This window comes from Vulpes vulpes, chromosome 4 (genome assembly GCF_048418805.1).
Source record: "Vulpes vulpes isolate BD-2025 chromosome 4, VulVul3, whole genome shotgun sequence".
In the NCBI taxonomy this organism is placed as follows: Eukaryota; Metazoa; Chordata; class Mammalia; order Carnivora; family Canidae; genus Vulpes; species Vulpes vulpes.
This window is the reverse complement of record NC_132783.1, coordinates 72,586,103-72,607,149: the sequence shown is the minus strand read 5'-3', so window position 1 is coordinate 72,607,149 and position 21,047 is coordinate 72,586,103. Positions and strand designations below refer to the sequence as shown.

At 41.4% G+C, this 21,047-nt stretch overlaps 1 protein-coding gene and 1 non-coding gene across 35 annotated transcripts in view; both read left to right on the top strand.

Annotated features, from left to right (window-relative positions):
• RHOBTB1 (Rho related BTB domain containing 1) overlaps nucleotides 1–21,047 on the top strand; it is a 118,897-nt gene that overhangs the window by 84,520 nt on the left and 13,330 nt on the right. For 27 of the 34 annotated variants that reach the window (XM_026013506.2, XM_072756104.1, XM_072756089.1 and 24 more), the window contains 3 exons: nucleotides 12,914–13,099; nucleotides 16,211–17,190; nucleotides 18,823–18,941. In XM_026013506.2, coding sequence (XP_025869291.1) covers nucleotides 12,914–13,099; nucleotides 16,211–17,190; nucleotides 18,823–18,941 — 1,285 coding nt within the window. Of the gene's footprint in view, nucleotides 1–7,674; nucleotides 7,733–12,913; nucleotides 13,100–16,210; nucleotides 17,191–18,822; nucleotides 18,942–21,047 lie in introns of all 34 variants that reach the window. The other 7 variants (XM_072756111.1, XM_072756110.1, XM_072756109.1 and 4 more) reach the window with 1 other exon arrangement.
• LOC112931093 (U2 spliceosomal RNA) lies at nucleotides 15,935–16,125 on the top strand. The gene has a single exon (XR_003237266.1). It is a non-coding gene; the product is annotated as a U2 spliceosomal RNA (small nuclear RNA).

Below are 21,047 nucleotides of genomic sequence, written 5' to 3'. Positions count from 1 at the left end.
TCCGGATCAGATAACCTTCAAATACGTCATACAGCCTACAGTGCTGGAGGTGGTGATAACAGCTACAGTTTGATCAAGGCTTCCTATGAGCCAGGCCTGTGCCCGATGCTCTACCATTTCATTCTCGTGGTGACCCTGCAAAGTAGGCTCATTCACATTTGAGCAAACAGGCGCAGAAAGGGGCCAAGGTCAGGCAGCTAGGAAAGACTAGAAGTGAACTTTTCCTTTAGTTCTCTGACTCCAGAGCCCATAACTTCCCTTTCTACCATGCTGTTATGGCTGGAAATGATGACTGATGACAAACTTACCTTGAATTTATTCCTGGTCCAGTCTGATTCTTACGCTGTTCTATGTGGACAGTGAAGACCAGCATTCCCCATCTGTCACCAGCTCTCGTGTGCCATTGTGGCCCTTAAGTTCTTTAATACATAACAAATGGCTTCATTCTTTAGCTAAACACAAGTGCTTGACTTTCAGTAAACACAATACATCCAAGTGAACTTTTTCAAAGTGAGTGGGAGCCATGAGTACTCTCCATGGCATGCTTTCCCCTAAACATTTAACTAAAGTCTCCGGAACCTTACCCTCATACCCCACCGTTTCTAGACATATTTTCTGTTCAGTTGGAACTCATTTATTAATACAGATTATTCTTCCACATTGATTTTTCTCAAATGTTGTTAGCTCCTATGGGAGGTACAGTACATGTTTTAAATGATAACATTAATCAGAGCTATGGTTTCTGTGTGTCTGTTTAGGTGAGATAGGTCTAGTTTCACGTTGAAGGCACATGTAATCAGATTTACCACGAATACATTCCATTTTGAGTGGTCGGTTGAGGCTCTTTTAAAAATTCACGACTGTGAGCGACCAGTGTTTTGTCTTTGTCTAGGATTGTCTGTACTTGTGGTTAATGGAAAGGGGAAAAGTAGGAAGCATCTAATGGGTCTACATAGAGTGCTTTGAATTAGCTCTTCTTGTCCACAGCACGTTATAAACGCTGGGCCAGAAGTAACATTCTAATGATGATTTCAGGACAGCAAAAAGCCTGTTGGACGGGGAAATCTATCAAGCAGAGGTGAGCCTGGGCCAAGACTAGGCTAAGGCAACGAGCTCTCACCTTGGACATAAAATAAAAATAGTAATAACTCTTAAAAGATAGGATCACTGATTTTTTCTTTCAAGTTCAGTAAGGCTCAGCATGGCACTGTGACTGGTCCTGAGTTTATTTAAAATTTTGACATTTTGTTCACAGATTTTTTTTTTTTTTTGCCTTATTCATTCTTTGAAAAATAAAGTAGGCATCTGGTTTGCAATTCTTTGGCACCTCGCTGAATTTTGCATCAGAGATAAAAGAGTCCCACTCACTCTCAGTATTCTCTTCACCTAAGTCCTGGCCCCAGTGGTGGACTTGAGAAGTAGGTAGCAAAGCAGCATAAGGACAAAAGTTTACAATGCACATAATACATGGAAAAGTAACCCAAACATCCCACTTAAAGATAAAAGAAAGAAAAGAAAGAAAGAAAAAAAACAGGTAGAAAGACTTGGAAGGAGAGAAGAGCTAGCTAGACCAAGGATCAGGAATAGCTGTTCCCCAAGAGGTTAGACTAAACTACAGGTTTGAGAATGCCTGCCCATGGTGGTTATTCTGATGTCAGAGTTTTAGGGAGAGGTAAAGCAGGAAATTTTAGCCAGTCCCTGGATAATTATAAAGCAGGTGGTCCACAAGCCATGCTTTGTTACACACTGTCATGGAATCATCATGATTATGATGCTGTTTACTGAACCTCAGCCAAAAGGGAAGAATCTCTTTAAGATTAGAGACAGAGCTCTTGAGTGAATGAAAGCAGAGGGAAGGTGCACAGACTGTGTGATTCCATTTATAAAATTCTGGAAAATGCAATCCATGGTGACAGAAAGTAGATCACTGGTTGCCTGGGAAAGAAGAGGGAGGGGGACAAATGGATTACCAAGGGACACAAGGAAACTTTGGAGGTGATGGAAATGTTTGTTGCTTTGATTGGGATGATAGTATGATAGTATTGGGGTGCACATGGATGTTAGAACTAATCAGACTGGACCCTTTAAGTCTACAAGGTTTATTGGATTTAAATGGTATACCTCAAGTATTTTTTTTAATGAAGGTATTTTATGGGCAAAGTAATTTATGAAATGTGCATGGTAGACAACATATGTTTTAATTATTTAATTAATTCCTATTGAAAATACAAATCATTTGTGTGAACTTAGGAGGAAAAAATTGGGACCAGTTCCTGAAGAGATGACTGTGAGAAATGGAATGGCTCTAGAATCTCAAAGCTCAGTGATGGAACACTATCAGATTTTCCCCAAATCATGCTGACTCCCCTTCCCTCAGCTGTGTGCATCAGTCTGACCAAGAGGCCTGTGTCTTTGGCTGTGGTTGTGTTTGTATCTTTTTCAGGGAAGATACATTGGACCAGGTGCCCTGTGACAGCTGAATAGAGGACACCATGTTCCCTGAAAGTTTTCTGTTTCCCTGTTTCTCCCTCAAATAGTAACAATGTGGGCTTTTGTATTTGGTTCCTTCTGGAACTGGAGAGTACAGTGATAACCTGTGGGAGTATACAAATGACCTTGTCCATTTTGTAAGCAGTCACCCTGGCTGAGAATTGGGTGCAGAGGTGGGCTAGGGGTGTCCTTTCCCTGGTTTAGGTCGCTGCCTGTTAGGTTCGAGGTTCCACCCCGCTTGGTTTCCCTGGACTGAGTCCCAGCCTGCCTGTCCAGCCTCAGGTCTTGCTCCAGACACAACAGACTCTTTTCAGTTCTGCATTCTCTGTAGCCTGTAGGCCCACAAACACACACTACATCCACATAGAAATTACACCCCCACCCACCTATTCTTTACCTAGTTAATTACCATGACTATTCTAAGAATTTAGAACAAGAGTCACAAACTCCCAGAAGTTCCCTCCATACTCTCTCCCCCTCCCTGTCACTTTTAGAATCCAGGTGAAATGTCTCTCCTTTATGTTCCACAGGCACCTTGGCAAATCTCTACTGTAGCCATGCTCACACTGTTTGAAAATGGGCTCCTTCATCATCTTCTTCTGTTGCCCATATGCTGTTATTCCTAGTATCTGTAGAACAGGAATTTTATGTTTACTCTCCAATGCCAAGGTCCTGGAACATGAGAAGAGCTTAATAAATGTTAGCTGACTAACAATTATAATGTATATAATCAATCAGTCTTATACATGGCAGGATCTTCTAAGGCATTTACAAGGAAATATCACTGTAACGAAACTCCAAACTATTCTACTAGATTGAATTTTATATTTGCACTTTTTTATAGTAAGAATCATAAATCAAGTACCACCATGAGGGTGGATAAGGATGGAAAACACTGGTACCTAGGCTCTCCTTAATTAATTAGCATATGAAAAGATGTACTGTAAAGCCAGGAGAAAAAGGAGAAAAAGCCAGAAAAAAAAGGAGGTACTCTGAATCACATCCCCAATACAACCTCTTCCCCTCAGATTTTTAGATTTGTAAGTTCTTTTCAAAAAGCCTTGGTTGAATGAGTATTCTTAAACAGAAGATAACTTGTATTCATACTAACAGTTTTCCCATTGTAGGTTGTTTCTTTTCTGGGTGTCATTTCAAGATCTTTACATGAATCATTTTGTAATATACATAATTATTTATTTATATTATAAATATATTTTATAAAATATGTATATAGATATATATCTATATACATATTTGCTCACTTTAAGTCCATTTGCCCAAAGACGAGGGCATTAAGTAGAAAAATTGAAGGTGCATTATTACTGCTTTGGGCTTACTCAAAACAGATGAACAAAAATGCATTAGACTAAATGCATACAAATGATTCAAACACTTAAATGTGGTGGAAATGTATAGATTCTGCACCAAAACAATCAGCATAGGATTGCAGTGATATCATCGGGCACACAGAAAATAAGCCATGCTCTGTGCCACCCTCGGCCTGCTGTCCCACACTGTCCTTCCTGCTCTGAACTGGTCCATCTTGTATTGTGACCAGAAGACAAAACGCCAGAAAACTGGGATTTCTTTATCCAACCCAGCCCTGTCCCCAGGATGAATTTGTCCTTGTGAAACAGCAGTGCCAAATGAGATAGCAACAGGTCTTGGATTGATGGCTGGGGTCACTCATGCTCCAGGACCTGGAAGGAGGCTGGCTGCTGCCCAAACACTGGTCACATGGCTAGGAAAGACAGTCCCTCGTGATTCAGGCCAGAAAAGCATTGATGTCCCACAAGGTGCCATAGAAACATAAATAATGAGGCCACTGACATGGGTAGAGAGAGTAAGGGACATATGCATTGTTCAATCTATTGATGTCTTGCATTGTGCCTTCTTTTTACCTTTTTTTTTTTTTTTCTATTACTGCTTAATAGCTGCAAGCTTGACAAGTTGGGTCAAGTAATAGCTAAGTGCATTGACTTTTCATCAGTTTGTGGTGTTTTTATACTGGAACGTTGTGATGAAGAAATATATTTCAGCCAGTGCAGTTTTCCCTTTTAAATTAAGTGGTAAGAAGAAAGAGACTGTGGAGTAATTCTGCAGTGTCTTCAGGGGATAATTCTATCGCTAGCTTTCAGCAGTTAACGTTTCAATAAAGGACACAAGCTGGGAAGCCAAAAGGAAAACCTCCCTTGATGAGAATGTTCCGCCATTCTTATTAGCTGCAACGTGCAAGATACATCCTTGGTGACTTTGGAACCCACAGTCGTGTTTGACAATAATTGGTACGCAAGGTTCACAGGACATTTACACAGATTTTTTTCTTAGTGAATCTTATCAACAATTTGAATTTTGGCCTTTCATTAGGTGTCCAAAACCATTCCACCACTTTCTTCTCTCCCTGGAAACCCCCCTATGCCCCCAGGCTAGAGAATATAGTCAGAAGGACAGAGTGCTGAATTATAGAAAGATAAAGAAAATTAGCAAATAGTCTTTTCAACTTATCACCTTGGCTATCTTTCTACTTTACTTGGGGGGGGGTTGTTTTGTTTTGGGGGGTTTGGGGTTTTTTAAATTTTTTTAGTTTTTGCCATGTTTTTTAAAAAAAACATGATGGTCAGGGTGCCTGGGTGGCTCTGATGGTTATGTGTCTGACTTCAGCTCAGGTCATGATCCTGAGGTCCTGGGATCAACCAGCCCTGCGTCAGGCCTCCTGCTCAGCAGGCACTCTGCTTCTCCCTCTCCCTCTGCCCCTCCCCCTGCTCATGCATGCTCTCTCTCTTTCAAATGAATAAATAAAATCTTTAAAAAACAAAAAATAAAAAATAAGATGACCTGTGATATGGAGGGTACTTACTCCCTTCAGCCTTAATTCTGTGTTACTTCCCGAGAAAGTAACCTGCCTGTTTCTCTCCACTTCCTTTGCTCCTAGAGATAATCTGGTTCCATGAAGAGATCATTAATCCATTATTATCTTGGTGTTATGAAAGTATCCAATTAGATGGGGTAAATGGATTTTTTAGATAAATTCCAATAATTAAAAAATGTATATTAACTGGTTATTCTCTGCTGTATACCAGAGATATTATATGCCTTTCAGCAGTAATTGTCTGAAGAAATATAATAGCTCACATACTGTTTTCACTCCTTATTAAAACCCTAACATATTCCTGAACTGACTTAATTTAGGCCTAAACTCATTTCTTTTAGACTTTAGGACTACAGACACATGTACATCTATGCCCTTTATCCTTCAGTATCTATAAGGCCTTTTTTTTTTTTTTATACACAGTCATCAGGGGCTTCTTTTGTCACAAGCACTGTGTGGCACACAATAGGAAGGGGACAGAAGCCCTGATAAATGAAACTTCTGGTACAGTGGGGAAGTCAACAATATAAATAATTACAATTCGGTGTTAGAAATGCTCAACTCCACACATCAGCACCAGGAGCAGGGAAGACAGACTTGCTCAGGGCAAACACTCTGACATCATTCTTGATACCTCTTGGTCATGTCCCACACTCGGTCCATGAGCAAATCCTGCTGGCTCCCCCCACCCCACCCCATACATATATATATATGGAATGTGGCCACTTCTCACCACCTGCGCTGCTCCTAGGTTAAAGTCATATCATCTCTCCTGGGATTACCTTTTCATTGGTCCCATCCTTCTGCATCTTCCCCCTGACATTTCCCCCACACACACACACCATTTAGTCATTTCTCATTATAGCAGTGAGGCAATCCTGTTTAAACAAGGTTTATATCTTGTCATTCTGCTCAAAACCCCCTAATGTTTGTTCAGAGTAAGAACCAGATCCCATGAGGCCCTCCTACCTTGGTCCACTTTTGCCTCCCTGAGCTCAGCTCCTGCTTTTTCACCCATCGCCTACCCCTCAGGGAAACTTCCTGCCTCAGGGCCTTTGCACCAGCTGTTTCCTTTTCCACAGTGTTCCCCACCCCCATGTCACCCCCAGATAGCAGCATCTTAGCTCCCTCACTTCCCTTCTCCCCCCACATAGCATGTTAGCTCCCTCACTTCCCTTCTCCCTGGTCACCTAATTCCAAAAGCATCTTCTGTCCCTAATATTTCTGTCCCCCTTTCCAGCTATATTCCTTGTTTGGCACTTGTCAGTACCTAACCCACTACATAGTTTACATATTCTTGCTTATTGTCTCTGTTCTCCACTAGAATACAAAACAGGCACAAGGACAGTGATTTGTATCTTTAATTAATTGCTATATCTCAATGTCTAGGAGAGTACCCAATACATAGTACATTATCAGTTAATATTGCTGGAAGAAATGATTGAATGATCGCTTATTACTATTGGATAAGTGACTTGACAAGTCCTTGTACCTTTGTAGATTCAAAGAGGATTGCCAAGCGGTCTGGGTAAACTCCTTTTCCTGTTGGGGTGGAATGATCTTGCTAATTACATTTGTTTCAGAAGAGTCAGGGAGGTTAATCCCAGAGACCTTCCATCTGGCATTCAAGCTGATAGGGAGGCTTTCTTCTATCTACAGCTAGTGTTGCTCTCAGAAGAAAAAGTGAACAGTGCAGGAAGTTCCTCTGTCATTTAGCTTCAGGGAAAGCCAAAGAGGAATGAGGATGAGAGATGGTGTTAGGAGGGAATTTATTACCACAATTTCTCCTCCTCCTGTTCAGCAAGCCTTCTTTATGTCAATGCTTCCTGCTGTCATTGACCAGGAGTTAAATAAGGTTGCTTAAGCTATTTCTTCTAATAAATTACTTGTGCTTCACCCGATTTCACATGCATTCAACTTTTTCTGATGATTGTGAGAGATGGAAGAGTATATTACAGGGACCATAGAGTGCTAAGTATAGAAAATGGGGTGAGTTGAATGAAAAACAGCCAGTTCCTATTGGATGATAACCCACAACCTTCTATGGCAGGACCAAGGTCCTCCATGATATTTGTATCGTGATAGAAGAACCAACCATTTTTTAAGACTCAAGTTTTATCTATCTCAGGGTTTGGTGCCATTGGTGGGATGTTGATACGGCTTTCCTGCACATAAGAGTGAGCACTGCTTTGGCCTCAGTTTTGGAGGGTGGGGGAAGACTGGTTTAAAATGTTGCTTCCTACTAAACATGCAGTTACGGGCTTGGAAGAAATAGTTGCGCATGCTAATCACTCCCAAATCTGGATATATTGCAGGGTGTTTTGACAGTTTTCCCCACATAACATCTGTACTTAAGAAGCCTCACTGCTATTGGTAAAGTATTGACTTGATTTCTCTGCTCACATCCAGGGCACTGCATGGTACTGCCCTGCTCGCCCCAGACCCCCTGCCAGGCGCTCCCCTACAGACCTCTCCATCTTCCATGAGTATGAGCTTACAGAGCCATTCATCTCCCAATGGTTATGTTCACCGATCACTGACAACTCCCTCTGCATCTCATACACACCGGGCTGCTTCCCTACTAAAATTTTCCAAAGCCACATGTTACACATTCCCTTTTTCTGCCATGCTCCCAGCTGTTTTGTGCTGTTTTGATCTGTTTGCATAGCGCTGTCAGACTATATGCATGAAAGGTGTGTTGTTGACATGAATGGTTTTGAAAATGTTTCTGTAAAGAACCTACATAGGTTATAATGGGAGAAGGAAGCTTGAAGCCTCAAAGGGGGAGGTCAGAGTCTCCTACTTGAGTCTTTGCCAGAAGGGAACCTGTGTACACTGACAAAGGAAAGAAGCCCATTAAAATGTGATCATGAGGGCAGCCCAGGTGGCTCAGCGGTTTAGCGCCGCATTCAACCCAGGGTGTGATCCTGGAGACCCGGGATTGAGTCCCACATAGGGCTCCCTGCATGGAGCCTGCTTCTCCCTCTGCCTGTGTCTCTGCCTCTCTCTTTCTCTCTGTGTGTGTTTCTCATGAATAAATAAATAAAATCTTTAAAAAATGTGATCATGATCTCTACCAGTATGAAGGATATAGGAGTCTCTACTACAAAAAAATGAAGTGGTAGGCAGTACTGATGTGTAAAGAGATAGGATCCTACCATAGAACAAAAGGCTTTAAAGGGTATGTTAATAAGGAGATACTTCCAAGTGAAACTTAAGACAATGAAACCGTTGGTTTACTATGGGTCACCAAGTGTTAGTCAGCAAGAGACAAAGCAAGAATTGGCCCATGGCAGAAGGGCATTCAGCAGTCCCACTCACAGCTATCTGGAGGACCAGCTGGAACCACGAACCTTAACTAGGGTCCATGAGATTTGCCTAGTGTTGGGCTCTCAGGTAAAGGAAATGCAAGACCCTCACGCAGCTCCTTAGCTGGACGGTGGTGGCAGGATGAATGGCACCAGAAAAGGCAAGATAAACCAAGAAGGATGAGGGCACTTCTGTGACAGGAAAGAACTTGGGAAGTCCATTCTTAACAACACAGTGTCACAATTGCCCTCTACCCTTTTCAACCACTTCTTCAAAGGATGAATTTGGTATTTCACGTCAGAAAAGCAGTCTACCTTCTGGTTGCTCGTCTGACCATTCCCCACCACGTTGGCTCTGTTTCACTGTAGACATTACAGAGGCCTTGGGAACTTGTATGACTTTTGCTGTTTCAAGTCTTGCTTGAGCTAAGATATGTGGGTAAGATGCACTGTTTTCAGATCATTTTTTCCTTCATCCTTCAACAAAGATTGGCCCCAACTTTGCACACACTCCTTATACTATCCAAATACCTTTGAAATTTTTTACATGCTATCTTTGGCCCGTGGTCTCCTTGAAAGATAACTGAAAAAAACATGCTGTCATTTGTTTAATATCTAAAGAAAAACTAATACAGCTGAGGTTGGCTTTATCAACTCCAGCATTTTGGGAGGACTTGGGCTCTCTCTGATCCCCTCCCCACCTCCCACCTCTCTGTGAAGTGAGATTCCCAATTGTTTCAACACAGAGATTGACCGTGGATTCTTTTTGACTCAACTACTCAAAATATTACTCCACTGGCATTATTTGATGTGTTTGTACCCTAGAGAAATGTTTATATTAATATCTTCCCCTTAAGGAAAAGAAATTACATTTTTCTCCCCAAAATAAACATTCCATAGGCAAGCAACTGAGACCTTGCACTCATAAATCCTTTGTAATACTGGCTTTCTTTTAAAAAGCCACTTCTCCGGGTCCAAAAAAAAAAAAAAAATCTAAACCTCTTCCTACCCCTTCTCAATATTCGAAGTTCTGGCGTTCAGAGTTTTGACCACTCTGTGATTTGCTTCTGCATTCTCAAATTCTTGTTCTTTCTACTCCAAATAGCTGTAGGACGCCATTTAAACCCTACCAGATTCTTTTTACAGCTGAAATAGGAACCCTGAGGTCATTTCTAGGCTAACTCTGCTGCATAGTATGTGAGAACGACCTCATCACACCTCCCCCTCCCAATTATTTTTAAACTCAACTCTTCGGAGTTAAAAAAAAAAAAATGTAACAGAGCCACAGAAGTGGAAATGCAAGAACCTGCCTTTTCCTTTTTATCTTTCATAGGAATGGCATTTTTAAACACGAGCTTGTGTCAGACACTGAACAGTCTCCACACAGGAATGAATGTTTTGATTAAAAGTTATTTAATATCTCTAGTTCCTTGGAATTCTGCCTAGAGCCGGAGATATTCTTAGCTGCAGGTCTTGTGCCTTCCTTGACTAGATAGGAAAAAAAAAAAAAAAAAAGCAGCTCAAAATCCGAGAGGGAATACAGGGCGTTCTCAGAATAGTCACTTGATTGTAAAGGTGTTTATATTGCAGAGGATCCTGCTGTGTGGAGAATTAGGGATTAGAAAGGAATATTGGGAAAAGGAGAAATGTATCAAAACAGCATCCGTCACTACATCCATTGATTCCCAGCCTTTTGGTTAGAATCAGGGTTAGAGTACTATTTTTAGGGTAGGACCGAAAAATGGGATTCTCCATAATTTGTATATCATGTTTCCTTCACTTGCATTTGTATTTAGAACAACAAGGTTAAACCGAAGACAGTGAAGCAAGTTGGGAGGTCAAATGTTATCTTAATTTTTAGCTGCTTTCAGTGTAAACCAATGGAGAGGCACTCTCAGAGCCCCTAAATGAGCATTAATAAAAGGAAAATACAAATAGAATTTTGACTCAATACGTTATTCTAGCCTCAGAGGTAGTATTGCTCTCAATACAGCCTCTTCTCTTTCTTTAACTGTCATCCTTTTGAGGCAAAATATTTACAGAACACTGAATTATTTTTCTAGTTTTCCAACAGCATTTCATGCATTGAGATATTGATGCGACACAGTTAGAGGTTGGGCCCTCCGGACCTGTATTGTGTGATGGCATTATGCTACTACCATCAAGAGATTCCATTTTTTCCAACCCCCAAGGTCCTGTCTGTACTTGTTTACAGGTCAGCTGAATAGTAACTAGTATGTGTTCAGTGGCATGAGTGTTATCACGGTAACCTTGGCAACCGAGCCAGCTCTGATTTCAAAACCTCACATGCTGTATCATAAAATTAGATAACAGAATTGACATTTAGCTACATGTCTGTCATATAAATTAAGCTCTGAGAATATTTCCTTTATAGCCATGTGCTTCAATATGGAAATAGGCACCAATTAGAACAATTTTATGCATATACATGCTATCCCACATTTACGTGCTGGATACATTTCCTCAATTCTTCCTCTATAATATTGAACCTCACAGATTGCCATGTTAATCTCACTGTGCCAAAATTCATGGTGGCTTTGTTTTATGATCAGGATGAAGCTTAGAGCGGAGCTGCATCAGATATCCTATATAAATAGGATTATGAATAATAGAAAACTCAGCTCCTAAAAAATGTAAAATTCAAAGCATTCTTGGCTTTCCTGGGCACCGTTATTTATGCTGATTAGAAGTAAGGCTGTGCACAGAATATTCCACTAACTAAATCAGAATCCCGAAGACAAGGCATGCTTCCCTTTCATTTATATATTTATGCATATTTTTACACATAATCTATTTTCCAGTGTCTACGAATCTCTGATAATATCTATTTCAAGGACATTCTAAACATGCAGATTAATACATTCATCTACTCTGAGTCCTAGGTCCTCTTTTATAATTTGTAAATATTTTAATCTCAGGATTTTCCCCTCTATTTGCTGTGGTCTGGTGCAGTTTTTCTGGGATATAAATTTAAGGACTCAACTTGTGAATTACATTTAATGTAAGCACCCTGCAGTTTTCTGCATTGCAAATGATTATTTTTAGAAATTTTATGGTTGCCTGGATATATTTGTTTGTCTTCATTGATATGTAGGGGGGAAAGCTCATTAATGATTTAAAAAGAAGGTGTTTTGATTCATCGACTTGATTCTTCTCATTACATAAACAATAAAGGCAATAAATTAACATCTAATAATATTGTAAGAGCTTATTTCTGAATTTAGCTGCAAGATAGTCTTGAATCCTTGGGCATAATTTTTCCTATTCTTTATGTTCTTCTGCCTCAATGTTTTCAAAGTCACCATTCAGCATATTTTGACCTAGAATGATTGGCTTGTAATTCTTATTAAAGATACCATTTAGCAGCTGTCAAACACCATAATTGAACAACTGTTTTGTAAAACGGTTCTTTGGCTTCTAGAATGGTAAGTTATTGTATAAAAATAGAAGATCCTTATGTCAAAATTGACTATAAAGTACTTTTTTCTTTTCTCCACTTACCTGCTGTGTGTCATATGTAACATTTGAGAAATCTGCTTCCAACATTCTCTTATTAGTCATCCACCTGACTCTTGCTGGCTTTCTGTTAAATACGACCTTCTTGCCATCTACCTAGTAGAGAGTCAAAATCCCTGCAAATTCAGGACATTTTCTTTTCAGAAACAGATAAGTGGTTGTGCTCTCTACACGTATACTGAAGTGGGAAGAAGGGCAGAAATCCTTCTGTGTATTTGCTGACCCTGTACAGCAAATACTTGTTATGTTTTCAGTAATGTTTAAACTGTTTGCTTTATCTCATTGGGTTTGAGTCATCATTGCCTTTACGTTTAAACTGATAAAAGGTAGTTTTATTGTTTTACTTTATCTTGAAACTATTTCTTGTGACAAACAGAAATAGTTCAGCATGTTGTGGCTTCAGGACTGAATCAAGTTTGGGTAATCATCTATCTTGTAAAATAACATCATTGGAAACTTCAATACATAGGTGTTCTGCAGTGCAGTTTGAAAACAAATTCAGGCTGTGTTGGTGCTGGAATGTGGGGGCTTCTCACGCTGTTTGCATGACTCCGAGATGTATTTTAATACCCGTGTTTTGTTTTGTTTTGTTTTGTTTTTTTATTGTGACATGGTATAGCCTTAGATGGATGGGGGAGGGGAGGAACCATAATGATAAAAGAAAAAAAAGTTTTAAGGCAATCCAGCTTCTTTTGTGATTTCCTTTTAGGTCTGACGTTGTGGTCCTCTGTTTTTCGATCGCTAATCCCAATTCCCTAAATCATGTGAAAACCATGTGGTATCAAGAAATCAAGCACTTTTGCCCTCGCACACCTGTTGTTCTAGTTGGCTGCCAGCTAGATCTCCGCTATGCTGATCTTGAAGCTGTTAATCGAGCCAGACGCCCTTTAGCGAGGTAAGCCAAGGGACTCAGTATTTTGCTGTGCTGGCCAAATTCAAATTCAGAGGTAACAGATGTCTCTGTAGCCTCAGGTTGTGCTCTTCAGTGGTTCTGGGATCCCATCAATCAGCCATGTGCTTTAAGTTAGCTTGTTAATCCTGACCCTTTTCATGGTAGCTGTCCCATCCCCTCTTAGGTAAGGAACCCATTTTTGTAAAATGGTTGGCCAGTGCTGGAAGCGAATTCCTCCACTGTGACATGGTATGAATAGAAGTGCCTTGAAATTAGTAAAACACTGAGCAAAATATTGGTTACTCCTTATAATGTCATTCTTGAAATTATGATTATTATAATAAAGTTAATGAACATTTGGGATGGGTTAGCCACAGTTCCTGGCCCCAGCAATATCAGGTTCATACAAATAAACACATCCTAGTCTTCTCATTTTCCTCAGTCCAACCTCTGAGAATATTTCATTCCCAAAACGCCAGTGTCTAGTTTTTAAAAATCCTATGGACCCATAGTTGCAAAACAGCAACACTGTTTTATAAATGTCTCTATTAGTTATGTTTTTAAAGGGTCACAAGTTTAAAAATCACCTTTAAGGATTTGTTTGACTCTGTAGAAAATGTGGGTATCAATTTGAGGGGGAAATAAGAGTTTTTAAAAACCTGTGCCCCCAGCATGCCTGGGTGGCTCAGTGGTTGAGCGTCTGCCTTTGGCTTACGTTGTGATCTTGGAATTCAGGGATTGAGTCCCACATCAGGGTCCCCACACGGAGCTTACTTCTCCCTCTGCTATGTCTCTGCCTCTCTCTCTCTGTTTCTCATGAATAAATAAATAAAATCTTTTAAAAAAAAAATCTCATGCCCCCTCCATATTCCCTTCATAAAAAATAGTTTTATATATATTTTATGTTTTACTAAATTTTTTGCTGAAGAGCATGGGTTTCCCAAAAATATTGATATTAATACCTTCCTTTGATGTTTGCCTAATAGGCTTATCACAAAAATTTTGTAGAGACAACTTTTTACACTCACAGCAAAAGCAAATGATACTTTCTTTTGACAATTTCTGATGTTCTTGATGCATTTCAGATAAATTTTCTGAAAACTGAATTTTCACAGTCCTATTAAATGTGTAGACTAGGCATTGCATATTAGAAGCCACACAGGGAGGCTCATGGTGAAAGAGAGACTGCCCCTGGCATCCAGAACTTTCTGTGGGAAAGAATAGGCTAAGATAGTGGGGCCTCACAACCACAGGCATGTGGAAGGCTGGAGGAGAGTTAGGGCTCTGGAAGACTGGTCTTAGGAGAAATATAAGACTGGTTAGAATTTGTACTTGGAGACCTGGAGGGAAGGCAAGGAAAAAAGCAGAAGGGTGTACAGAGAGAAAGGCTGAACTTCCAGGTTGGCTCTTCCAGGCATTTTGTGCTCCTGGTTCCTGGGACTGACTTGAAAATCACTAAGTGGTGAAACTCTTCAAGGCTTAGCTCAAATACCGCCTCCTTCATGAAATCTCAGAGCTAATCTACAGAAGGGATTGTCACCTCTGCGTCTTCCAGAATCCAGAGTGTGTCTGTGAGGAGGAGAACAACAAATCACATCTTGTTTATATTCCAGAATCTGTCTTTTACCATGTTACGCTATAGTCATGGCACTCTTCTGCTTACACTGCGTCCAAAGGTTTGGCCTCCTTGGGTTTGATTAGATTGTAATGGGCCTTGTGTGCCAGCCTAAAGGCCATAGACTGTTCCATGGGCTTCGTGGATCCAGAGGAAATCTTTAAAAAGAATCCCAGCCTAAAGTCATACTCGTGTTATGTAAGGATTTTCCATGCAGCAGTGAGCTCTGTGAGCTAAAATGTGCAGAGTCTAAAGACAGATAGGCTAATGCACTAGTCCAAGCAAAAGAGGATGAGGGTAAGACTGCAGACATGGAAGAGAAGAGAAGCAGTTAGATGTGAAAGGAGGCTCACAGATGTGATGGAAGGGACCTAATGAGCTGTTGGATGTGGACCATTTAACCAGTCTAGAACTAGGGGATTCTAGACCCTAATTGTTTGACAGGCCTCTCGGCAACTTGCAAATGTAACCGCAGGCAAGCCTTTTAAACCCCCTCAGTTCTTCCAAAGGTGGAATGAAAAATCACACCTGTAGAGTTATTGTGAGGCTCAAATATGGATTCGTCACAAAGTTATAAAGCAAAATGTAAGCATAAGGTGTTGGTGACAAAGATGAAGGTGGTGATGGTGGTAATTGTGGGAACGGCTGATATTTGTTAGCTGCTTACTGTGGGCCAGGTCCCATGCTAAGCATATTGTCTCGTTTCAACTACCCAGGAGCCCTTTAAAATGTGGATATTTATTATTATTCCTATTTTGCAGATAGGAAAACTGAGGCTTAAAGAGTTTAAGTAATGTGCCCAGGACCATATAGCTAGTAAATGGCTGATACTTCAGATATTGTAATTACTGCTGAAAGCATTCTTTTCCTGCAGGCCGAAATCCTTTAGATTTGGAAGACTTAAGGTTGATAGGTTTTGCAAGAGCCTTTTTATAAGCCTGCATAGAGGGGCACCTGGTGGCTTAGTTGGTAAAACACCTGCCTTCAACTCAGGTCATGATCCCGGGGTCCTGGGATGGAGCCTCCCCTCTCATGGGGGGTGTGCTTCTCCCCCTGCTCCTCCCCACCCAGCTCGTACTCCATCTCTCTCTCTCAAATAAATAAATAAATAAAAATCTTCAAATAAAAATTTTTTAAACTATGCTTAGGACTTTAAAGGTACAGTTCAGTCAGGTACTTTGATAGGCCCTCATTGCCATTTTTTCCCTAAGATGAGGCTGATTATTGATTCCCGGCCTTTTGGCTAAGATCAAGTGTAGTATCTGTTCTTATCAGTTTAGTATCGGATACATCCTCTATCCGAGGACAACATATTAAATGGATTTTTGGAGCAGGGAGATGGAATAGGAGCTTGCTCCATCCACTCCGCGCATCGACCTGGTATTGCAGTACTTCCCGGAACGGTGCACCCCCACCCACAAAAAAAATAAAATAAAATAAAATAAAATAAAATAAAATAAAATAAGGCTGATTATAATTTTTTAAATCCTCTATTCTAGGCCCATAAAGAGAGGGGATATTCTGCCCCCAGAAAAAGGCCGAGAGGTTGCCAAGGAACTTGGCATACCGTACTATGAGACAAGCGTATTTGACCAGTTCGGCATCAAGGATGTGTTTGACAATGCAATCCGAGCAGCGCTGATTTCTCGCCGACACCTGCAGTTCTGGAAATCTCACCTAAAGAAAGTTCAGAAACCTTTACTTCAGGCACCATTCCTACCTCCAAAAGCCCCTCCACCAGTCATCAAAGTTCCAGAATGTCCCTCCACGGGGACGAGCGAAGCTGCCTGTTTACTGGACAATCCTCTGTGTGCCGATGTCCTGTTCATCCTTCAGGACCAGGAGCACATCTTTGCACATCGAATTTACCTCGCTACCTCCTCTTCCAAATTTTATGATCTTTTTTTAATGGAATGTGAAGAAACCCCAAATTCGAGTGAAGGAGCTGGTGAGAAAGAGAAGCAGAGCCGGGATTTCCAGGGGCAGGCATTGAGCCTTAACCCGGACGAGGAAAGGGAGGAAGGTGCCCCAAGGACACTTCAGACCAGTCAGTGGAAGTCCTCGAGCCAGAGCCTGTCCCAACAGGAGAGTCTGGGGCTGGAAGCTGAGAGCTCAATTCCAGAGACGCAGACTTTGTCAGGCTGGAGCAAGGGGTTCCTTGACATGCACAAGGAGATGCAAGTCAATCCCGTCTCGAAGCGGCTGAGCCCCATCACCGTGGTCAGAATGGACTCATCCGTCCAGCCAGGCCCTTTCCGGACCCTGCTCCAGTTCCTTTATACGGGACAACTGGATGAGAAGGAGAAGGATTTGGTGGGCCTGGCTCAGATTGCAGAGCTTCTAGAGATGTTTGATCTGAGGATGATGGTGGAAAACATCATGAACAAGGAAGCCTTCATGAACCAGGAGATTACCAAAGCATTTCACGTCAGGAAGGCCAATCGGATAAAAGAGTGTCTCAGCAAAGGGACATTCTCAGGTAAGTGGGTCCAATGGTAAAGGCATCGATCCCTTTGGTCTTGTTTCATCAAACATTAGCCATACACGAGTAGGGGAGAGAATAACCATCACTAACATGTATAAATGCTTATTTTTTTCATGTACCCCTCTAGCTTGCACATATCCACCTATTTAATTCTCATCAGATTTAAGAGCTAGATGTTTTTCCGTTTTGCAGATGGGGAAACTGAAGGACAGAGAGGTTAGGTAACTTGCCCCGGGTTATATAGGTAGTAAACGGTAGAGCCAGGATTTGCACGCAAGCTCCCCTCTAAAGCACCAGTGCTTCTCATAGCTAGGCCACACGACCCCTGAGCCAGAGCCAGCACCAGAGCCAGTTGGCTTGATGCTCACAATTCCCTTTCAGGGTCCTTTCCCTGACCAAGTCTACTCTCTCCACTGACGCTTTGGCCTGGAAATCCTTGAGGTGATTTTGGCAACTCTCCTGCTATCAGGAGTGCCTCATTTGTCCACCTCCCCTCCTTTTCTTTCCCACACTCCCTTACCCTGCTCTTCTATATTTTCCTCTCCTCTTCTTTGTCCTTGATAACGATGTTGTCCGCTGCCCACAGCATCTTCACATAATTGCTTTACAGACTTTTACTAACTTCTGAAATTGCCTTTGTGTGTGTGTGTGTGTGTGTGTGTGTGTGTGTGTGTATTTCATTGTAAAAATTTAACTTTCTGACTTTGTGGACACTTATGTGGACACTTCTCTTTCATCCTTTATCTTTCATAATGCCTGTCATGATAATACACATTTAGTACTATACATTTAGTCATCAGTTACTGAGTCTGTTCAATAATTTTAAAGTTTATAAATAATACTTACTTGAAACGTTGACCATCATGAAACAGAAGCCATCCTGAAAGCTAATGAAAAGCAGTGTTACAAACCTGCAGTAAATTAAACAATGGACCTTAAAGGAAATGAATTGAATCACCTTCCCCTTAATGCAGAGGCATAATGACCAAATACAGTGTGGAGCTTCAAGTGGATTGTCTATTAAAAAAAAAAAAACTAAATACAATTTAGAGATAACTGGAAAATTTTGAATATGAACTAGATATTGGATGATATTAGGGAATCATTGCTAATTTTCTTAGACGTGATAATGATTATCTAGAAGAGTGCTCTTATTTTTAGAAAACTCTTGATAGTTTGAAGTGTAATGCTGTTTAAAAATGTCTACACAAATATATATATATCCAAATATACATGTATATATACATATGCACACGTATTCACTACACACAAATGCACACATACACATAAAGCTAAAGCAAATGAGGCAAAATACTAACAATGTACTATTTCTTCCACTGTTTTTATTATGTTTGAAATTTTTCAGAGTATGGAGAAAGAAAAATATTCCTTTCCTTTGTGTTACTGTATGGTTCAGAGAATTTGTGCTGGGATCTTAGGTGCAATTTTAAATGTTTACCCCTTGATCCTTGGATGGCATAGAAGGAATTGGCAGTTCCAGAGGTGGAGGTTGATACAAAATCACGAAGGAAAGATACGGAAGAGAGGAGCGTGAGATGTAGGTTGATGAACAAGGCAGACTCAGCCGAGCTGGCTCACGGTTATGTTTCCTCAATCCTTGGGCAGATGTGACATTTAGGTTGGATGATGGAGCCATCAGCGCCCACAAACCGTTGCTGATCTGTAGCTGCAGGTGGATGGCTGCCATGTTTGGGGGCTCATTTGTGGAAAGCGCCAACAGCGAGGTATGTGCCTTCTGAAAAGCCTAAGTGGTATCTTCATGAACGTGTGTGTGTTTAATTAGATGACTTCAGTTCTTCAACTGTTTCCATGAACGAGTTCCTTAGGCAGTGCTAAAGTGTCAGTTAGCCTCTTTTTTTTTTTTTTATTGGAGTTCAATTTGCCAACATATAGCATATCACCCCGTGCTCATCCCATCAAGTGCCTCTTAATTTTGCAGTTACAAGGAGCTGTTGACTGTTGCTCACTGTTTTCATTTGTAAAACAGGATCAGCTCTACCTTTTAACAAATGTCACCAAGGGAGATACTATCAAAATCATATACAATAGGGGCAGAATCTGTCTTCCAGAAACTTCCAGAAGCTTCTTCAATCATGGAAGTCCTGGGCTCAGCTGAGCCCCTGCCCAGACAACGACCTTAAGAAGCCACATCCTTGGCCGCAGTCTTCCCCTCTGCCCTGCCCGGTCAGGGACAGGGACGCGCTGATGGTCTCCTTGAGCTATAACACTCGCTGAGGCTCTGCCCTGACTTGCCTCCTCCAAGGGTTTGTTACCTGGAAGGAAACAGTAATGGAGCAAATGATCACTCCTCTGAACACTCCTCTCTTAAGTCTAGTGGAAGCCACTGAGCCACTTCTCCGACACTGGCCCTGTCTCCAGAGGAAGGATATTCTTAGAGCAGAGTGAGCAGTATCTTGAAGACCCTACATGTTCATCTTTTTTACAAACTCGGTTGGAAAAGAAAGATAAATTCCAATCAAGCACTTCTAACTTTAGTCTAGAAGAGCAAGCATTTTTGTTGAGTTTCGAAAGTATTTTTTAACCATCTTTTTTTAAAAAAACCGCGGGGACACCCCATCAAGTTTATTGTCCTAAGAGCTTTGTTTTGCATATCTCAGCATCTCTCCACACTTTTAAAAGAAATAAAGAAAACAATAGCTAACTTTTCGAAAGGGGCACTCACACCAGAAATCTGAGCACTCCCATTGTGACCCAGGAGCCTGCATTTGCATCCCCAAGTAGGGAAGCAGAGTCACAAGCAGGGAAGGCTGGGGCAGAGCAGGTCACTAGGCCACCTCCTGCTTCCAGAACAAACTGCAGCTGCTCCTAAACCAACCCCCAGCAAAAGGCTGGCTGCTGTGTGAGGCAAAAAGTGTTAGAATTATTCCGATGACCTCTCTTGGTGTCTACCAGCCTTTATGAATCAGGAGGTTCTCTGCTGTAACTAACGAATTCGTTCCTGTGCCATCAGACGGGTTTCAGCGCCGCCGTGTCACTGAGACTACAGCTGCCTACACAGTGGAAGCTGCCCAGTGAAGGATGTGGGGCTCAAGTCCCAAGTCCTCCACTTCCAAGCTGTGTGGTCTTGGGCAAGCAACCACATTTCTGAGCTCCAGTCTGCCTATCTGGAAAGCATGATAATAACCCACAGTGTGGTAGTGAGGTGTAAAGGTCAATACTTGCAAATCACCCCGTGAGCATTAAGTAAATGTAGCCTCCATTCGTCTTATTTTGATGTTAGTAGTGTTATTACTCTTTCACTCTTACTTCCGAGAAATTTTGGGGAAGCCACTGACTAATAAAACTTCATCCAAATGGCATTTCACTTACTTGAGTAATCTCCAGAGATAAAGGGCCTGGAAGCTTGCTTCCCTTATTTTTCCAGCTCACTGAAATGTGTGCTCATTGTGCAGCAAGTGCTTTGCCGTTAACCAGCAGAGAAGTTGATCAAGGTCAGGAACCCAGGCACAAAGGGACACTGTCAGAGCTGACCTCACAAATGCTAATCCCCTTTATCCCTTCCCAGAATGGACCGTAATCGTCTCCAGATTAAAATGTGCAGGAGAGGTGACCAAAACAAAAACTTGGCAGCGAATGTGAATGCACACATATATGGTTAACAGCCTCTCCTGGAGAGGCCACCTGTTTAGCACTCCCCCTAGAAAGGCTAGGGCATTAGAGCTGTAGCTAAGGCTTCATGGGTATGGAGAGGTTCTACCCAGCTTAGAAGACAGAGACCAGGGAACCCAAGCAACCAAAGGTCTATGCCAAATTCCTTTAGCCAATGTATCAAGAATGCCATGAGCTGTTGACATGTGTGCCCCTGCCTG